At 49.0% G+C, this 18,698-nt stretch overlaps 2 protein-coding genes and 1 long non-coding RNA gene across 7 annotated transcripts; 2 read left to right on the top strand and 1 right to left on the bottom strand.

The window, feature by feature from the left end:
- Nucleotides 1–519: 519 nt before the first annotated feature.
- Nucleotides 520–12,245, bottom strand: LOC309631608. The gene is made up of 4 exons (XR_014246401.1): nucleotides 11,671–12,245; nucleotides 10,171–10,232; nucleotides 4,507–4,618; nucleotides 520–1,927 (listed from the first exon to the last, which is right to left on the bottom strand). It is a non-coding gene; the product is annotated as an uncharacterized lncRNA (long non-coding RNA).
- On the top strand, nucleotides 3,219–5,657 carry LOC309631605 (alpha-1,6-mannosyl-glycoprotein 4-beta-N-acetylglucosaminyltransferase-like). The gene is made up of 2 exons (XM_082398172.1): nucleotides 3,219–3,378; nucleotides 3,947–5,657. Exons 1-2 carry the CDS (start codon nucleotides 3,306–3,308, stop codon nucleotides 5,089–5,091), a joined length of 1,218 nt encoding a protein of 405 aa, XP_082254298.1. The 5' UTR covers nucleotides 3,219–3,305; the 3' UTR covers nucleotides 5,092–5,657.
- Nucleotides 12,246–12,250: 5 nt separating the features above from the next.
- CYB5R1 (cytochrome b5 reductase 1) lies at nucleotides 12,251–17,429 on the top strand. Of its 5 annotated transcripts, none has more exons than XM_082398125.1 (9): nucleotides 12,251–12,377; nucleotides 12,684–12,833; nucleotides 12,948–13,020; nucleotides 13,540–13,646; nucleotides 13,887–14,016; nucleotides 14,677–14,760; nucleotides 15,645–15,730; nucleotides 16,206–16,305; nucleotides 16,540–17,429. In XM_082398125.1, the coding sequence occupies exons 1-9, from the start codon at nucleotides 12,360–12,362 to the stop codon at nucleotides 16,806–16,808; spliced, it is 1,017 nt and encodes a 338-aa protein (XP_082254251.1). In that variant the 5' UTR covers nucleotides 12,251–12,359; the 3' UTR covers nucleotides 16,809–17,429. The 5 variants fall into 5 exon arrangements, 4 of the variants coding, with proteins under 4 accessions (XP_082254251.1, XP_082254253.1, XP_082254254.1 ...); XM_082398127.1 differs by having other exon boundaries at nucleotides 12,254–12,377; nucleotides 16,636–17,429; XR_014246378.1 differs by having other exon boundaries at nucleotides 12,286–12,440; nucleotides 14,677–14,815; nucleotides 16,636–16,673.
- Nucleotides 17,430–18,698: the final 1,269 nt, after the last annotated feature.

An 18,698-nucleotide genomic window follows, 5' to 3' on the forward strand; every position in this document is an offset into this window, starting at 1 on the left:
GATCAAAAGGTACAAACTTCCAGCTATAAGATAAATAAGTCCTGGGAATGTGATGTACAGCGTGGGGACTGTAGTAAACTCTCTGTATAGTATATTTGAAAGTTACTGAGAGAGTAAATCTTAAAAATTCTCATCACGGGACTTCCCGGGTGGTCCAGTGGCTAAGACTCCACGCTCCCAATGCAGGGGGCCTGGGTTCGATCCCTAGATCACGCATGCCGCAACTCAGAGCCCGCACGCTGCAACTGAAAGATCCCGCATGCCACAACTAAGACCCGGCGCAGCCAAATAAATAAAAATAAATGAATAAATTTTTTTTTAAACTTCTCATCACAAGGAAATTTTTTTCTTTTTTTTGTATATCTATATGAGGAGATGAATGTTAACTTATGGTGGTAATCATTTTGCAATATATGTAAGTAAAGTTATTATTCTGAACACCTTAAACAAAACTAAATATTGATACATCAAGAGATGATGTCATCTCATTATCTTATTTTCTCAGTAAAAGGCCAAATCTACATTTTTTTAACATCTTTATTGGAGTATAATTGCTTCACAGTGGTGTGTTAGTTTCTGCTGTATAACAAAGTGAATCAGTTATACGTACACATACATCCCCATATCTCCTCCCTCTTGCGTCTCCCTCCCCAAATCTACATTTTGCCTAGTGCCTAGCCAAGCATGTTAGCGTGGGGAGGGGAGAGCAGAAAGAGCTAAAATATATTCTTAGTAATGAAAAAGGACAGAGAAGGAGAAGACAAGGAAACTTCAGAGGCCACCTGGGCAGTTCTGGGCCCCAGGGAGAACTGGAGATTTGAGGTCCTATTTGTGGTGACTTAGAGACCCCGCAGGCAGCCAGGCGTGACCGCAGCCCAGGAGGGAGGGGCCAGCTGGGAGCCCTCCAGGAACGGGAGGGGTCGTTCAATACCCACCTCGTCCATTTGATTCAAACTCACAGTTAATTTCCAAACTTCTGGGTTTGCGATGAAAGCCTGGAAAGCTGGCTTTCAAACGTGATCCCCCTCTACCCAGAAGCAGGTGCTTGCTGTGAAGCTGGGGTGCTGAGCAGCCCCCATTCAAGGTGAACAATGGTTGTCAAGCAGGGTCTCCTGGGAGGATGCCCAGGTTCAGCCGCCTCAGAAGAGCCCTCTGGGCCCCCATCCTGCAGCGTTAAAGTTTTTTCTCCTTGATTTCATAGAAATCCCTGCTCTCTGATAAACCCTCAAGCCACATTTTAGACAAAAAACTCCAACGGAGGTAACACTCTAAACCCTGTCAAGACGTCACATGATTAGGAATTTCCAGCCATTTTTAGGTTTCCGTCCTTCTGACCAGTCCAGGGTGGGAGAGAGACACATACTAACTAGTTTCCCTTTGTTTCTCTGACTTGATTCATAACCTCATAATCTGCCAACCATAATCCTGGGAAGGATCAGACACAAAAGTAAGTGGGAACCAACAGACAAGACCCAATTTAGTGGCCAGTAACACCCAAGTGGAGACTCTGGCTTGAGTTTAAGGTCTGAGGTTGATTAATACCGAACCCTTGCTTTCCTCTTCTTGGTGATACATCCTTCTGGCTGGGTCTCTGCTCCAAGAGTGGGTAAGTGACAGAAGCTGCTCCAGTCTCACCTGGAAGCCCAGACGGGAGGTGAGGAAGGTGGAGGCCGAACAGAACCAACCTTCCTGGCCTTTGTCTTCCCTGAGGGGGCTACACGCAGGGGGGAGGTCGACGTCGGTGGGAAAGGCTAGGGAAGTCGTTTGGCAGTGGCGTCGGGGAGGAGGGGGGAAGGAAGTGGGAGCAGAGGACGCAGCACCACACCTGCCACGTCCCTGCAGAGCTGCTCGGGGCCCCGGCAGCACGCATCACTGCCTGTGGAAATACATCACAGTTGCCGTGACCTTGATTCTCCTGAGCTTCTTCCTCCAAGAGAAAAATGAAGAGCATCTTAAGTACAGTTTATTGTTGGTGAGTCCCTGAGGCTGAGCTTGGACCACTTGTCAATCCTTCAGTGGGGGGGAAGTTTCTCCAGTTATGCAAACACTCTAAAATCACTGTGGAAGTTCTAAGAAGAAAGCTCTTGAAAAAATCAGGATAGGGTCAGAGAAAAGATAAATGTTGGACCAGCCTTGAAATACGTATAAGGTTTGAGTAAAGGTGAGGAGGGAGGGAGGGCAGAGAGCTGCCAGGACACCTGTGGGGGGCGGGTGGGGGGCTCGGGGGTGTCCCTCTCCAGAGCCGGAGTCGTCATCCCTCCCGTCCTCACACAGGGACAGGCACTCAGGGCCCCGAAGTAACTCCTCCCCAATGTATAATACACCACCTGCCTGTGGAGGACACCGGCCCGGCACAGGTCACGCGGGTCCTAGAGCCCACGCTTCTCTGAAATTTCTGAAATTTTTGTAGCTATGAAAGCTAGAGGATGCTTATAATATGTCATTATTGCTGTTGGATTAGGAGCAGTTTGTGGGGAGGCACGGGGAGCCTGGGAAGGCAGGTGAACTGGGGGGTGACCCGCAGGCGGGTTTCAAAGGCAGCACCAGGCTCAAGCCCCAGGCTCGGGATTCACAGGTCACATGTCCTTGGGTACACTGTCACTGTAGGAAGTCTTCCGCTAACTTGCTGAATTCATCTGCAAAACGTAAATGCAGGTTGTGCTTGCCTTCTGGCATCAGATGCAACCGTGACCCCTTCACGTGTTTGCGTATGAAGTCGGCATGGAAGCTCGGGACCAGAGGATCCTTCTCAGACCAGCCAGAGCTTAGCATAAGGCAGGTGTGGGAAGGTGGTTCAGAAATGTGTGTGTGGTCAGAACTGGGCGAAAGAAAGGCCTTTAGAGCTGAGGACTGGGCCAGGCACTGCCTTCAGTGTCTGTCCCACAGCCCAGCACAGTCTGCACCGAGTTAGATGACATCTGCCAGCCCGAGAGTGGAGTAGAGGGAGATGTGGGCCCCGGTGCGGGCCGACAAGTCCTCACTCAACATAAGCCCGGGACCTTCCCGCAGGCATTCCGCACAGAACTGGGGGCCCCTCCCCTGACTCCAGGGCCCAGCACCCCTTTAAGAAAGCCCTGCATGTTCCCGTGATGAGGGGGGGATAGTGGTTGACCGCATCCAGGGGCTTGCCTGGCCTGTCCTGAAAGGGGAACCTGACCCTCAGTTGACTCCAGGGATCTAAGGAAAAAGCTCAGGGGTGATGCTTATCTTCCTCTAAGCAGGAGGAAAAGAAGAAAATACTGGGGCAGCTCAACCAGGAGCAAATCGGCTCCGAAATCAAGAACCGTCTGGAGGCCTTCAAGGACATGCAGAAAACTTCCCCTTTGCTCCGACATGCCAAGTACAAATTCCTGGCTGGAGCCCCTCCCCGGGAAAAGAGTGAGAAGTGGCAGGCAGGCATTGGTCAGACTGGCAGAAGGTAGACGAGGTACATATTCCAGGCAGGGAGAGGAAGGTGGGTGGAAGGGGAGGGTGCTCTGAGGCAGGGCCCCCGCGGGACAGGCCCCTCAAGGAAGGGGGACCGGCTGGGAGAGGACCCCCACGGGGGCAGCGCGGGGAAGCCTGGACAGAGGGGGCGGAGGGTGGTGGTGTGGACCCCTGGGCTCCAGGTCTACCCGGGTCCCTGGAGAGCCTCCAGCCCAGGTCTGGTTGATCCATGGCCACTGAGAGAACTCTGAGGTCAAGGCCAGCAAACTCTCCTTTGGCACCTGGCAGCCTCTCCCCTCAGAGGGAGGCTTGTCCTTCATAAGGACCCCCCAACAGCCTTTCACGGCAGTGATGAGATAAAACCACGTCCCTGCTTCTGTCCAGAGGTCAACTGCCCCGGGGAGAGGACGTGTGAGCTTGTCTCGGGTATTGGGTGTTGACCGTAAGGGGCAGCCGTGTGGGGACAGAGCCGGGGCCTCCCCACCCTCTCGAAGTGTGGACGGCCCCTCCACCCCCCCAGAGCTGCTGACGGTGGGCGTCTCCTCAGCGCAGCAGCCCCACGGGAGCCGCCTCCGGAACACCCTGCGGCCCCTGTTCCAGGCGTCCTCGGGACCCGAGCCAGAGTGCATCGTGGTGCTGGCCTCCCTGTCCGACTCTGACCCTGAATGGCTCAGCCAGACGGCGGCCAATATCTCCGACCTCTTCCGAGCGCACACTGAGGCCCAGCAGCTGCTCGCGGTCCGTGGCCGGCTCGGCGGCCCCCCTGTCCCGGGTGGTCTGCACAACGCCAGCCACTCCTCCCCCTGCGAGGCCCCGTACTCCAGGCAGAAGGCGGACTACGCCCTCCTCATGCACTTCGCTGCGAACCTCTCCGAAAACTTTCTGATGCTGGAAGACTGGGTTCACTGTGTCCCCAGGTTTATCTCTACTGTCTACTGGGCACTGTCAGCCTGGAAAGAGCTGCCTTGGGTGACCCTGGAGTTCTCCAGCCTGAGCTTCTCTGGGAAAGTTTCCCACTCCAGCGATCTCCCCCGCTTGACCTCTTTCTTCCTCCTTTTCCACAAGGACACTCCTACTCACTTGCTTCTCTCTGAATTCCATCTTCTCCTGGCCCAGAACGTTCCAGTTCGTTTCGGTGCCTCAGCCTTCTACCACATGGGCAATGATTCTGTGCTCGAGAACACGTGCTTTCCTGCAGAGAAGGGAAAGGTCTTTGGTGAACGAGACAACGTCACCGCCAGTGTCTGCACGGACATGGTGACGGTGCTGAACGATGTCCCCCAGTACGCCTACACTCTGAACAAGGAGAGCTTCGCCACCCTCAGTCCTGTCAAAGGCAACCACCTGACAGTGGTCCTGGAGAAGCCACAGAAAGTCATCCGGATAGAGGTGCTGACAGGGTCTGGCAAACAAAGGCAGTACAAGCTGGAGCAAGGGCAAGTGGAACTGGGCTATGGCCCCTTGGAGGATTTCAAAGGCTGTGCTCGCTACATGCTGCTAGGTCCAATGGTGGCAGGACATTTGGACCAGATGGTGTCTTATGAGGAAGGTTCCGTGGAGGAGCTGAGTTGCATACGGCTGCTGGTGCTAGCACCTCAAGAGTCCTGGCTCCTCATCAGGCAGGTCAAAGCCTGGATCACCGAGGATGAGGAAGAGGAGAGTTAGCCAGCACACCGCCAATCCGGGAAGGACGGGGCTGGTGAATGGAATCTACGTGGTTGGCAGGAAATAAAGCTAGAAATTGATGGAGGCCTGCTCACTCTGAGTTGGGTGACCACGTGATTTGTTGTTCTAACTGGGACACTCTTGAGAGTGAGAGCAAAAAGAAGCACTATTCGAAACGACACTAGACAACAGATATAAACCAGGATGGTCCCAGGCAAGCCGAGATGTATGGTCACCCTAATTCTGGTTTTTGTAGGCTGCTTAAGAGAGCGGACACAGTCTGATGAGGGGCACAAACAAGACAATACACTTCCACCTCCCAAGGGCCAGTGAGAGGGAAGGAGTCACTGTGAACTGCCTTGATTTTTATCTACACACAAGTATAACATCCTAGGGTCTTTGCAGGAAGGAGCTGCTGCCCTATCTGGAACTGCCACAGTCTTGACAGCACCATGATCATGGAGGTGGGACTGCCTTTGCCTCACATTGACACACCTGTCAGTCTGTTCGGGCTCTTATAACAGAATGCCACAGTCTGGGTGGCTCGTAAACAACAGAACTTTATTTCTCACCGTTCTGGAGGCTGGGAGTCCAAGATCAAGGTGCTGGCAGATTCAGTGTCTGGGGAGAGCTCACATCCTGGTTCATAGATGGCCGTCTTTCTGCTGCGTCCTCACGTGTGTACCTCACAAGGGGGTGAGAGGGCTCTCTCGTTTTTATGAGGGCAGAAATCCCACTCACAAGGGCTCCTCCCTCAAGCCCTAATCACCTCCCAAAGGCTCCACCTTCTAATACCATCAACTAGGGGGTTAGGGTTTCAATGTATGAATTCTGTGGGGACACATTTAGACCACAGGAAGACCCAAACCTCCAATGTGTCAAGGTTAAGACCTTGCTGGAGGAAAGTTTGCTTAGCTGGGATTCAGGAATAGACATTTCAAGTAGTTGTGAATCCCCTAGAACTGTGTGCAAAATTTGATATGAATTCATATGTGCATTTTTCTAAGGAGAGGATACTTTGCTTCCATCAGAGCATTGAAATGTTCCATATCTGCCTCAAAAAGTTAAGAATAGCTAAACCAGCAGCTATAACCTTCTTGAGGGAAGAAACTGTATGTAACTTAGAACAGAAATCCTTCTAATTCCACTGAAAAAATGAGTTGGTATTACATATTCCTTCGTGTATCTATTCAGCAAATATTCGGATGCAAACTTAAGGTTAAGTGCTGTTAAAGGTAATATGAATAATAAGATGAACCAAACATGGATGACATCAACAAAGGACATAACACAAAAATCAGTAATTAAAATTAAATGTGATATCGGTTCTGATTCTCTCTAATTTGATGATTGAAATTGATGAACCCAATAAAAACATAAATGAGGGGACTTCCCTGGTGGCATAGTGGATAAGACTCCACGCTCCCAATGCAGGGGGCCCGGGTTCGATCCCTGATCAGGGAACTAGATCCCACACGCATGCCGCAACTAAGGAGCCTGCCTGCCACAACTAAGACCTGGTGCAACCAAATAAATAAATGAATAAATATTTTTAAAAAACAACAACAACATAAATGAGGACGTTTGTAGTTTTTTTGGTTTTGAAATATTTCCTAAATTTAAACTTATGAAAAAAATCTTTGAATATAACTAATTGTCTCTCACTAGGATATTTATTCTTCCATTTCATTAGAAACAGAATAACATCATGGGATACCATGTATACATCTAAGAAAGATAAAAATTCCCATGTTCCATGCATTTTGTGTTGACCAGTAAAATGAAAGCAAAGTCTTAGGGTGAGGTTTCCATTTAAAAATTCCAATAAGGGCTTTTTCAGCTGACAAAAACCTGTTTTGCATTGGCCTGGTAATTCTTCTTTACCTTGTTATTTTGCTATGGCTCTCAGTCAGATGCTATGTATATTTTGTTCAGCTGTTCTAGTTGTCTTCACTAAGAAGTTTCAAATTACCTAGATTGCTACTATAAAAACACTTTTATGTACGACTTGAAAAGATCTTCAAGACACAACCATTAAATGAAAACACTCAGGCTTCAATACAGTAGATTCACTACAAAATTATTAGTTAATGCAAAAAAAATCTACACATTTCTATTCCGTGTAATTACAAATAAAGAAACTACAGAAGATTCTGTTACTGATGGTTTGTCTGACTATGAACCCTATAAAAACTCTCCTGATTAAAACAACTAAATATGCTACACATAACGCTTAAAAGCCGTTGTTATGTGTATCACTGGAATGAAAACAATATGAGAAATTCTCAGAGACCAAAAAATTAAACAAAAATAGGACTCCAGATAGGTAAATAAGGACTGAAGCTGGCTTTTGCCCTGAGGGAATTAGTCAAGTGCCTGGGACACTGGGCCGAGCGGGGTGCAAGGGACGGGAAAAGGTCAGGATAACCTAGGATTTCAAGATACGGGAGACAACCACGTAAAGCCGCAACAGCAAGGGCTGCACACTCAACAGAGAGAACTAGGGAAAAATACACACCACTAAACGGGACAGAAACAAAATCTACTAGAGGGGAAAATATCTCCCCTGATATTCCCAAACACAAGCCGTCCCTTGTGTAGATTTGCAGCCACCTGAATCAACACTACGAGGTGATCTCAAAAATCTCCAGCCAAGATAATATTTTAAATTGGCCACCACTCAAGTTGGTAATTTCCCCCAAGATGCCTGGAAAAGGCAAATGCAAATCTTTTGAAGAACTTAGGACTCAAAGAATCCTCACAAAGTTCTAAAGAATAGAAACTGATAGTAAAAAAAAAAAAAAAATCGCAAAACACACAAGGAAATAAGACACCATAGTGAGAACCAGAAGAAAAAAAGAATCATTATTGGATTAACTTCAAATATTAGGTAAAAATATTCACGTTAAATTTCTAGGATAATTCCAAAGGCTAGAAATAGTGTTTACTGCCAAAACCAGAGAGAGGGAGAGAAAAAAAAAAAAAGTAATGAGAAAGAAAAGAAAAACTCAACCAGGTCTCCTAAAAGGCAATAAGAGAGGGAGAAAAAAGAAAAGTAGAAGATACTTGATGTAATAGCATAAATTCATAAATATAAATATTACCTGATAGATGAAACTGAACCAAACTCATTAGCTAAAAAAGATTGTCTTAATTTAAAAAAATATACAGCTTTTCCTATTTATAAGAGGCTTACCTGAAACCTAATAACAGAAAAGCTGGAAGAAACAGCATGGAAAAAAGATATACCTGGCTAATACAACTAAAATAAACGATATCCGACAAGACAGACATTAAGGGGAAAAGAAAAAGAAGCATCACCAGAGATAAAGAAGATCAAGACATATCTTAGGGGTTGTTTGATGAAAGATGAACCTGATGAGGGAGCTAAAACAATGTATTTAACTGTAGACTTTACCTCAAGGAGACAAAATTAGTATTAACAAAACACCCAAGGAGAAATTGCTAAATTCACCATCATAGTGGGAGATTCTAACATATCTCAGTAACTGATAGATCTACAATACTCTCCCCAGCCAAAAAACAAAATTAGTAAGGTTGGAATACAATCAGCCAGCTTGACCCAATGGGCACATATAGAACATTGCATCCTTTATAATTTTTTTAAAGGCATACATGGAACATACATGAAAATTGACCGGGCAGCATCTCAACAAGTCCCGAAGAATTGAAGTGGCACCCCAAGTTCACTGACAACAATACAGTTAGCTTCTAACCTACCTGGTTTCTAAATTAATGATAAAAAGAAAGATTTTTAAACCCATATTTTTTGGCATACACACATATTTCTAAATAATTCATAAGCTAAAGAAAAATCACAATGGAAGTTAGAAAATATTTAGAACTGAACCATAATGGAATTACTAATAGGAAAAGTTGGGTCATGCAGTTAATCCTGTTCTTGAAGGAAATTTATAGTCTTAAGTGAAAATAAGTGAGACTATAAATTATAAAATAAACAAGACTGAAAATTAAAAAGGTAAGCATCCATCATAAGAATTTAGTAAACTAGAAGAAACAAAAAACAATGAAAATATAAGGAAAGAAATCTTCAATATAGGCCGAATTTAATGTCATATGAAGAAACATCATGAAGGGAAAGAAATGGCAAGCCACGCAGTGGGAGGAGTATTGTAGTACATGGAACAAAGAATGTCCACCCAGAAATGTATAAAGAACTAGTACAGATGAATGAGAAAAAGACAGGCAACCCAGTGGGCCAAAAACTTCAACAAGGAACTCTGCAAAAGAGGAAGTGTTTCAAAAGGAGCTCATCTCATTTCTCCTCAGGGAACTGCAAATAAAAATTAAAATGGCTAAAATTAAAAAGACTGAAGCACCGCATATTGGAAAGGATGTATCAGAGAACAAGGATTGGTAAACTATGGCCCATGGACCAAACACAGCCCACCGACTGCTTTGCAAACACAGCTGTATCAGAGCACAGCCATGATCACCTGTCTATACATTGTCTAGGACCACTTTCATGCTGCAAGGCCAGAGTTGAATAGCAGTGACAGAGGCTGTATAGTTCACAAAATCTAGACTATTTACTGTCTGGCCCTTTACAGAAAATATCTGTGAACTTCTGATGTAGAAAAGCAAGACTTCTCATCACTACTGGTGGAAGTGCAAATCGGTCCAATCACTTTAGGAAACTGTTTGCAGAATCCATTGAATCAAATATCGTGCACCTGACGATGGGGTAATCCCATTCCTAGGTAAACACTCATCCAAGTACCTGTGCCCCAGGAGACATGTATGACAAGGTATACAGGAGCATTATTTGTAACGGTCACAAATTGGAGGCAACCCAAACGAACGTCAGTAGTAGACCGGGTAAATACATTTGATCTAATCATACAACGGAACACTACTCAGCAATGAAAATGAATAAACTACTATCACAACAATACGGATAAATCTCACAAACATAACGCAAAAAAGAAGCTAGATACAAAAGACCACATACTGTACGATCCCATTTATATAAATTCCTAAAAGAGGCAAAACTAACAGTCACCTCCACATTATTTGAGGCCAAAACCCAAGTCTTACCTACTGTGGAAGTTTCTCCCTCCAGTCACTTTGCTCAAAGGAGAAGCCGAGCAGAAAGTCACCTAAGAGAAAAATCAATGGGACACAGAGACAATCAATGTCCTTCAGCGTCACATATTTAGTTCTTTTAATCAGGAGAGTTTTTATAGTGTTCATAGTCAGACAAACCATCAGTAACAGAATCTTCTGTAGTTTCTTTATTTGTAATTACACTGAATAGAAATGTGTAGTTTTTTTTGCATTAACTAATAATTTTGTAGTGAATCTACTGTATTGAAGCCTGAGTATTTTCATTTAATGGTTGTGTCTTGAAGATCTTTTCAAGTCTCGTATATAAAAGGTTTTTATAATAGCAATCTAGGTGATTTGAAACTTCTTAGTGAAGACAACTAGAACAGCTGAACAAAATATACATAGCATCTGACTGAGAGCCATAGCAAAATAACAAGGTAAAGAAGAATTACCAGGCCAATGCAAAACAGGTTTTTGTCAGCTGAAAAAGCCCTTATTGGAATTTTTAAATGGAAACCTCACCCTAAGACTTTGCTTTCATTTTACTGGTCAACACAAAATGCATGGAACGTGGGAATTTTTATCTTTCTTAGATGTATACATGACAGAGAAGGGTGGTTGTCTCAGGAGGCTGGAATTAGGAGGCTCTTCTGTGCCTGGAGCTTCACCACGCATTGTCCAGTCTGGTGAAGACCATTCTGAGCTGGCCTGGAACATGGCTGGATGGTGGCGGATGGGGCCCCGTGCAGGCCTGGGCAGGAATCAGGTGACTTCTCTGGTGGGCAGGCTGGAGGTCAGTGCTCGTCACCTGAGCAGTGTCCTTTGGGTCACTTGGGGGTGTCTCTCTGTGTCCAAATCCAGACTGGAGAGTCTGGATGGCCTCCCAGAACAGTCTCCGAGTACTTTTCTGTGGGTCTGTAAGGGGCTGCGTATCAGCTTATTTGAGGGATTTTGGCAATCCTGGATGAGGATCTACTACCTGTTTTCGTAAGTAAAATTTTATTAGAAAGTAGTTACTTTTATTCATTTACGTATTATCTATGGCTGCTTTCATGCTACAACAGCAAAGCAGAATAATTGCTACACAGACCGTATGCCACCAAAATATTTACCATCTGACCCAAACAGAAAAAGGTTGCCAACTCAGACACACACAGCGAAGACCATGTGAACGCACAGTGAGGAGAAGATGGGCATCTACAGGCTAGGGAGAGAGGCCTCAGGAGAAATCAAGAGCAAACGTCAACCCGGCTGGGAACTGGGTATGAGAGGGAATGGGCATCTCGGCCGATGTGTGGCTCCTGGCCCTCAGCATCTGTTACTGTCGCCTCCTGTCCCCTGCCTCTGCTGCCAGCAGGGCTCAGCTCGAATCTCTAACCGAGCATCAGCACTGTCTGCAGAGAGTCATTGTAGCAGCTGATATCTGTTGAGTGTTTTGTTCTATGACAGGCCACATGCTAAGCACATTACATGTCTTATAGCACTTACCTATCTGTAGACAGGAGTCAGAAAGAAGTTGAGGAAGTCGTCCAGGTTCTGATTCAGTCCAGTCTGCCCCCAAAGCCAGGTCTTTGGCCCCGGGGGCTGGAGAACCCAGATCCAGATGAGAAGCTTGATCTGGACCCAAAAGGAGCTCCTGAATGAGCCTGAAGGCATGAGGGCCTGGCCATGTGAGCAAAACCAGTCACGGAAGCAGGAAATGAAGATGCCACTGTCATTCCTGAGGAGACTTGGCCAGGCTGTGAATCCTCTGGTTGAAAGTCTGCCTTTTGAAGAACTAACGTGACTACACAATGATCAGTTTCAGGCCCTCCTGCTCTACTTTGAGCCTGTCTCTCTCTGAACGCCAGATTCCTCCCTGCTAAGCAATTTGCAGACTTGGAGATTTCCAGTTCCAGCTTGGTGTGGTTCTGCGTTTGACAGGACTCTCTCCCTGTTCGAGGCTAAGCGGTCTAAGTAGCAGGGACAGAAGTCTGCGGAGGATCTGGAGCTGCAGCCCCTCCTTGTAGGAGTACCTGGGAGCCGAGTCCGGGGGAAAGAGGTGGGGCGCGGAGTGACTTCGCCCCTACCGGGCCCCGCCCACTCGGGCCCCGCCCCTACAGGCCCCGCCTCCTGCCCGCCCCGCGGCGCATTGTGGGATCTGGGCGCTGGCTGCGAGGTGGAGGACGCGGCTGTTGATGATGGGGTTGCAGCCGGTGAGACCCTCGCTCCGTATCCCGCACCAGGGGACTCCGCCCCTTATAGTTCCCGGCACTCAGGTCCGGACCAGCGGCTCTCACCGCCGACCCCGCCCCGCAGGGCTTTACACCCGCCCTGGATGCCGGGGTCCCGGTACCGCACGCTCGGGCTGGGGACCCCACCCAGGCTGCCCCCTGAGCTCGGCTTGCTCCTGCGCCGGAGTTCGGGGTCGCCACCCGGGGGGCAGGTCGTAGGGGCCCGTCACCGCCCACGCCCTGGGCTCTTCCCCAGCGCGACCGTCACGCTGCCCCCTCTGCCCGCAGAGCCCAGTCCTGCTGGCCTCCCTGGGGGTGGGGCTGCTGACTCTGCTCGGCCTGGCTCTGGGCTCCTACCTGGTGCGGAGGTCCCGCCGGCCGCGGATCACGCTCCTGGACCCCAATGAGAAGTACCTGCTGCGACTGCTAGACAAGACAGTGAGTTGTGTAGTAGCGGAGGGGACCGGAGTTCCGCTGGGCTGTGGTTGGGATGCCCCGGGGAGTTGGCGACACCAGGCCTGCCTGGTGAGACGCTTGTCATCCATCCTCCAGACCGTGAACCACAACACCAAGAGGTTCCGCTTTGCCCTGCCCACCGCCCACCACGTTCTGGGGCTGCCTGTGGGTAAGAACTGTGGCGTGGGCTCCTTTCCCTGGTACTCTAATAGGGTGATCCCCCTTCTGGGGTCTCCTGAAACGCGCTGCTTCAGTCTAGTGCCTCCCCACTCCATCACCCTTTCCCCACCAGGCTGCGTATCCTCCAGGCTGTGAGGTGCCCTGGGCCACACTAGGGTGTGGCTTCTGTGCCCCTAGATATCTTCGACACTCAGCAGTCCCTCCCTCCTTCCTGCAGGATTTGCTCATATGCCCACTGAGCAAGCACTAATCTTTTCCCCATTGCCCAGACCCTCAACTCACTACTAAGATCCTGGCAGTCATTGATAAGAATCTCAGCAGATGGGAGTTTATGAGGGATCCAGCTGGGGGCTCAAAGGGGTGAATCCTCCCTGCCTGGTAGCTCACTGGGGCCCCAGCACGGAGCAAGACGCTTCTGTCCTCTCAAACCTCCCAGATTATTTTGAAAGGTAACAGGAATGCAGCACCTCCACAGGAGCCCTTATGTAGCTCTGCACGTGGTCCGCAGGCAAACATGTCTACCTCTCTGCCCGGATCGATGGCAGCCTGGTCATCAGGCCGTACACTCCCATCACCAGCGATGAGGACCAAGGCTATGTGGATCTTGTCATCAAGGTAAGAAGGTAGGAAGGAGCCCCAGGCGCCCCTTATCCTCCTCCCTCTGGGATCTGTAGAAACTTCCAAGATGTGTTGATAGGAGGAGATGCGTGTCCTTTGTGGACAGGAAGAAAGTATGTGGACTGGGAAGAGAGAGCATGTGTGTCACCCCTGCCCTGCTTCAGGCAGATTCAGCCAACAGGGGTCTCAGAAACCAGGGACATTCCAAACAAAGTACTTTCCATTCTGTCTTATCAGGTCTACCTGAAGGGTGTGCACCCCAGATTTCCTGAGGGGGGAAAGATGTCTCAGTACCTGGATAGCCTGAAGACTGGGGACGTGGTGGAGTTTCGGGGGCCAAGTGGGTTGCTCACTTACGCTGGGAAAGGTAATGGCCTAGCTCCCACGCCTCCGGTGCCCGGCGTCCTCTCCACACAGTATGGTTCTGTGTGTCCGTGTGTGTGTGCTCACGCGGGTAAGGGCCAGCTGCCCCTCCTGTAAACACAGCCCTGACTTTATAGAAAGGCGTGTTCCTCAGCCCCTCTTGACACAGGGATCAGTTCCGGTGAATTTTCACCCACCGTGACAGCCCTGGAGATGACTAATGCAAACGCGGGCCTCTCTCTCCCTCAGAGAGTCGCCCCTCAGGCCGAGCTGTGCAGAGAGCCAGAGATGCGTTCAGCCCTTCCAGTGGGAACAGCTGGGTGCATTAGCAAGCCTGGGAGCTGCTCTGTGCCACTTGGGAAAATAGATTCACACCTGGCCTCATGCCTGTCGCCCTGAGCAGGGAGTGACCCTCTATGGGAGTCAGCTTATGACTCACTGTGTGTTCCTAAACTGACTTGTAGCTCATAATGTGGGACAGACAGTCCTGGCCCCATTGTCCCTCAAGTGTCTTGTTGTCAGGGCTGGCTCAACACCCAAGCTCCAGGATCAGATTCCACAGCAGCTGAAGAACTGGCCTGGGGCGTATTTTCGATTCTGCATTTGTTTTCTTAGTTCCCTGAATTGACTGTTCTTTCACCCCTCTCTCCACTGGACTTCTCAGGGATGTTTAGCATTCAGCCCAACAAAAAGTCTCCACCAGAACCGAGAGTGGCCAGGAAACTGGGAATGATTGCCGGCGGCACAGGTGCTTGTCCCCTGCTCCCTCCCACCATTGTGACTGTTGCCGTAGCAGCTTCCAGGTGACCCTCAGAAGGTTTGGTAATCATGGCCAAACTTAATCAGGGGATTCCCAGCAATGCCTAGGGCTCCCCAGTTGCTACAAAACAAAATCATAATCGGGTAGAAACCCCCAAAAATCTATTTTAACTGACAGAATGAGAGAGACAAATCATGTGGGCTCTCCCAAGACCTCACATGGAATGAATCTAATAAATTTTAGGTGAGAACAGAGAAGCAGCTAAGAATAGGACAGTCGAGAAGATAGAAAATTAACATTGGACATTTCCCTATGTTAAACACTGTGCTAGACTCTTTATACGTGTCTATGACATAGGTACAAGCCTTCCCATTTTACGGATGGGAACACGGAGGTTCAGAGAGGTTGCATCGTTTCCACATGGCAAGAGGCAGGGTTAGCGTGCAGCTCTGCTCAGTTCCAAAGCACGTGCACTTAACCTGCACGTCCAGGGCTCCAGGCATCTCAGCATTGAATCAGTAGGTACTTGCAGTCATCTGTGATACTGGAGCCTTAGCCTCCGAGGGACTTCCAGAGAGTCTTGGATTGGTTCCTTAGAAGGATTTCAGCAATATAAACTTATGTGAATTTTGAGCACATGACCACAATTCACCTACCAGATATGAATTTTAGTGAGTTTGGGGTAAAGGGCCTATCTGTCCAGAAATGTAGGTGCTGTGAAGACACAGGGGGAGCGTAGAGAATTAATTAGGACACAAAGGAAAACAGAGTGAAGGGGTGAGTAAGTGGAATTAAGATGAAAGGGTTGGGCAGCTAAGGAGCGGGGATGGGGGGGTGGCCACCGCATCTCACCGTGGGGCATCTGTGTGCAGGAATCACCCCAATGCTGCAGCTGATCCAGGCTATCCTGAAAGACCCAGAAGATCCAACCCAGTGCTTTCTGCTTTTTGCCAACCAGGTTGTGTTCCTTTTCTCAGTCCTGGGACTTCAGAGTTACTGTGTGGGGAGAGGTGTGGTACCAACGGGCAAAACTAGCCCAGTGTCTGGCTCAGCCTCTGCCCAAGGCCTCCCTGCGGGTAGAGGGTCCTCTTCCACAATAAGGAGGACAGAGCACTGAGCCAAATTCCCTCTCTGGCCCACAAGGAGAGAAAAAAAGAAAACATTTAAGGAGTCTAGTCCTGAGTATAGAAACTTGCTCCTTGAGTCTCCGTTGTTAAATATTCTGTCTTTATTCCTTCATATTGTGTAAATAAAGGCTGTTCCCCTCTCCCTCCCCTCATCCTAACTCCCTAAAACCCTTGCTTATTCCCTAGAACTTCAGTTTTCTTTTTCTTTCCTGGTTGGAAAGTTGTTATAGCAGAGAACTTTTTATGTTGTTATGTTTAGGAACCTGAGAAGGATCCTAAAGACTTTGCTTCTCCTCTTCATTTCAGACTGAAAAGGACATAATCTTACGGGAGGACTTGGAAGAGCTGCAGGCCCGACATCCCAACCACTTTAAGCTCTGGTTCACTCTGGATCACCCCCCAGAAGGTACCCTCCCCATTTCTGGACATCCCCGAATCAGGGCCTCGCCCGCTGGTGGGTTCTGGTTTCAGTGAAACCGACCCTGCCCGACACTGCCAGACTCTGAGCTCACGGACACAGTGGTCTCCTGGACTCTTTCCCGCGGTTCCTGTTTCCCGGGTGGGTGGCAGGGCTGGCCGTGCCGCTGAAGCAGGCTGAGGAGACCCGTCCAGCTGCCGCTACAACTCTGTACCCTCTCAGGAGCCTTTCTGGACTACCACCACCCCACCCCGGCCCCGCACTGCACCCCGCTGCCAGCACGGACCTGGAGTGTCATTCTCTCCTCTCCCCGTGCAGATTGGGCCTACAGCAAGGGCTTTGTGTCTGCCGACATGATCCAGGAGCACCTGCCCGCCCCAGGGGACGATATGCTGCTGCTGCTCTGTGGGCCACCCCCGATGGTGCAGCTGGCCTGCCACCCCAACCTGGACAAGCTGGGCTACTCGCAAAAGATGCGATTTACCTACTGAGCATCCCCTCACTGCCCTGGTCCCGCTGCCGCCATTTGCCCCGAGTCGGCCCTCAAATGCTATAAGCCCTAGATGCCCTTCCCAACAGTGTCAGCCTTTTTGTCTTTCTCCGGAGCTGGAATCTGGATGGTCCCTGCGGGAACAACATCCTTATAGCCGTGGACGAGGGCCCAAGCCGAGTCACTCCCTGAAGGCTCCCCAGTCTCCAGGTCACGCTCAAGGAGCAGACTCTTCCACAGGTCAGAAAGCAGGGAGCATATACACCTGTTCCAGGACTGGCCGGTCCCTTGATGGCATCACACCCTTCTTTGTGTCTGTGGTTAAAGAACAACCTGTTTAATGGGTTTGATTTAATATTTGGTGCTTAACCCATAGCAGACTGTGTGTGCGGTGAGGGGGTGCAGACTTAGAAAGCTAATCTTTTAGAGGCAACAGGAGAGGAGGAGATGGTTTTTTCAGACCTCAGAGAAAGGAATCTGAAATACGTGTTCGTGTGTCTGTCTCCCTCTGGCCCTGCCGAGGCTGGAGGGAAAGGGCTCCCCATGATCTAAGACTGTTACTGTGGCAGAAACCTCTGGCTTATGCAAATAAATGGGGCTAAGGCCCTTGTGTTCTACCGAAGAGGTGGTTGTGTCTGGGCTCCTTGTTTCCAAGGCTTTTCATGCCTGAGAATCTTGGGAGGAAGGGTTTCCCAGCACAGAATTTCCCCCGGGTCTTCCAAAGAACCTTTGAGCGGTTGTACCCTGTGCTGAAATGTGAGCTGCCACCAAACTCCACACTCATCTTAGCAACTGTCTCAGCAGAGCCAGAAGCTCAACTTCTCCCTGGAGAACTTTTAAGGTGGAGGAAGGAGGATACAAGTGAGAGGGAAGCTTTTGGAGCCCAGGTACCCCTCACAGTGGTCCTTGGTTTGGCCACTCCTTCCCTCCTTCCTTCCCTTAGCCCTTTCTTCACTGCATTTATCCTTCAAGGTACCTGGCAAATAAGTCAAAGTATTGTCTTTCTATTTGGAAGAGAAGCCTTGTCCTTTAAAAAGTAACCTGACATCACCAGCCCTGGCCAGACTGGTTGGTGCCTGGACAGAGTTGGCCCCCAGGTACATCTGTCCTGACCGCCCTTCTCCTGCCCCAACAGCCTGGCCCAGTCCACTCCCTCCCAGCGTCACACCAGGGCCACCTCTTCAGATCTTCTGTTAGTCACACTGGAACAGAACAATGCATCAGGTCAGGAGGAAGGTTGGCATTGTTTTTCTGCATGGAACTGTATACTGCTTCCCCTGGGGCCCCTGGAAGAAAGGCTTGTGGACGCTCCCTAGGGTAGAACCATCACTAAATTGTGGTACTGGAATTCCATCAGACATGTCTTGATCAGCTGGTATGTGTGTGTATTGGGCTCTGTGAGACACACTCGGCCACCTCACCTCCAAAAAGGAAAATCTTGCCTAGGGTTATTGGGCTCACACAGTGAAGCAGCCCAGCAAAGAGAATTTCCCACACAGAAGCTCATTCCTTGTCTCGCACGGGTTCCTGCCTTATCCACTCAATATACAAACATTAAGGACCTGCCACCTGCCAAGCACTGTGCTAGGTCCTGAGGATTCAACCATGACCAAGACTGTTCTTAGACCCCAAAAAACTCATCGTCTAGAGTAAGACAGCGATAAATAATTACAACACAGTGTGGTTAATACTACAGAAGAGATACAAGGTGCAGATGGGAAGGGTTTGGAAAAGATTCTGAGAAGGAGGAAGAGAAGAAAAAAAGTTTTTTAGTTAACAGCCTCGTAGCAGGTGCTGTGCTAAATGATCATTGTGTAATTGAATCCTTATTATAATCCTGTGAGTCTGAGATTAAGGATATGCAGAAGGTCATACAGCTGGTCAGCGGCTG

The sequence above is a fragment of the Balaenoptera borealis genome (assembly GCF_965194805.1).
Source record: "Balaenoptera borealis genome assembly, chromosome: 1".
Lineage (NCBI taxonomy): Eukaryota > Metazoa > Chordata > Mammalia > Artiodactyla > Balaenopteridae > Balaenoptera > Balaenoptera borealis.

Bases quoted from the DNA above. Each gene is read 5' to 3' on its own strand.
- LOC309631605 (XM_082398172.1), top strand. From the start codon at position 3,306: ATGCAGAAAACTTCCCCTTTGCTCCGACATGCCAAGTACAAATTCCTG. The intron at 3,379-3,946 runs GTGAGAAGTGGC...CCACCCCCCCAG, and splicing joins AGCCCCTCCCCGGGAAAAGA to AGCTGCTGACGGTGGGCGTC.
- CYB5R1 (XM_082398128.1), top strand. From the start codon at position 12,360: ATGATGGGGTTGCAGCCGGTGAGACCCTCGCTCCGTATCCCGCACCAG. The intron at 12,834-12,947 runs GTGAGTTGTGTA...TCCATCCTCCAG, and splicing joins TGCGACTGCTAGACAAGACA to ACCGTGAACCACAACACCAA. The intron at 16,306-16,539 runs GTACCCTCCCCA...GTACCCTCTCAG, and splicing joins TCTGGATCACCCCCCAGAAG to GAGCCTTTCTGGACTACCAC.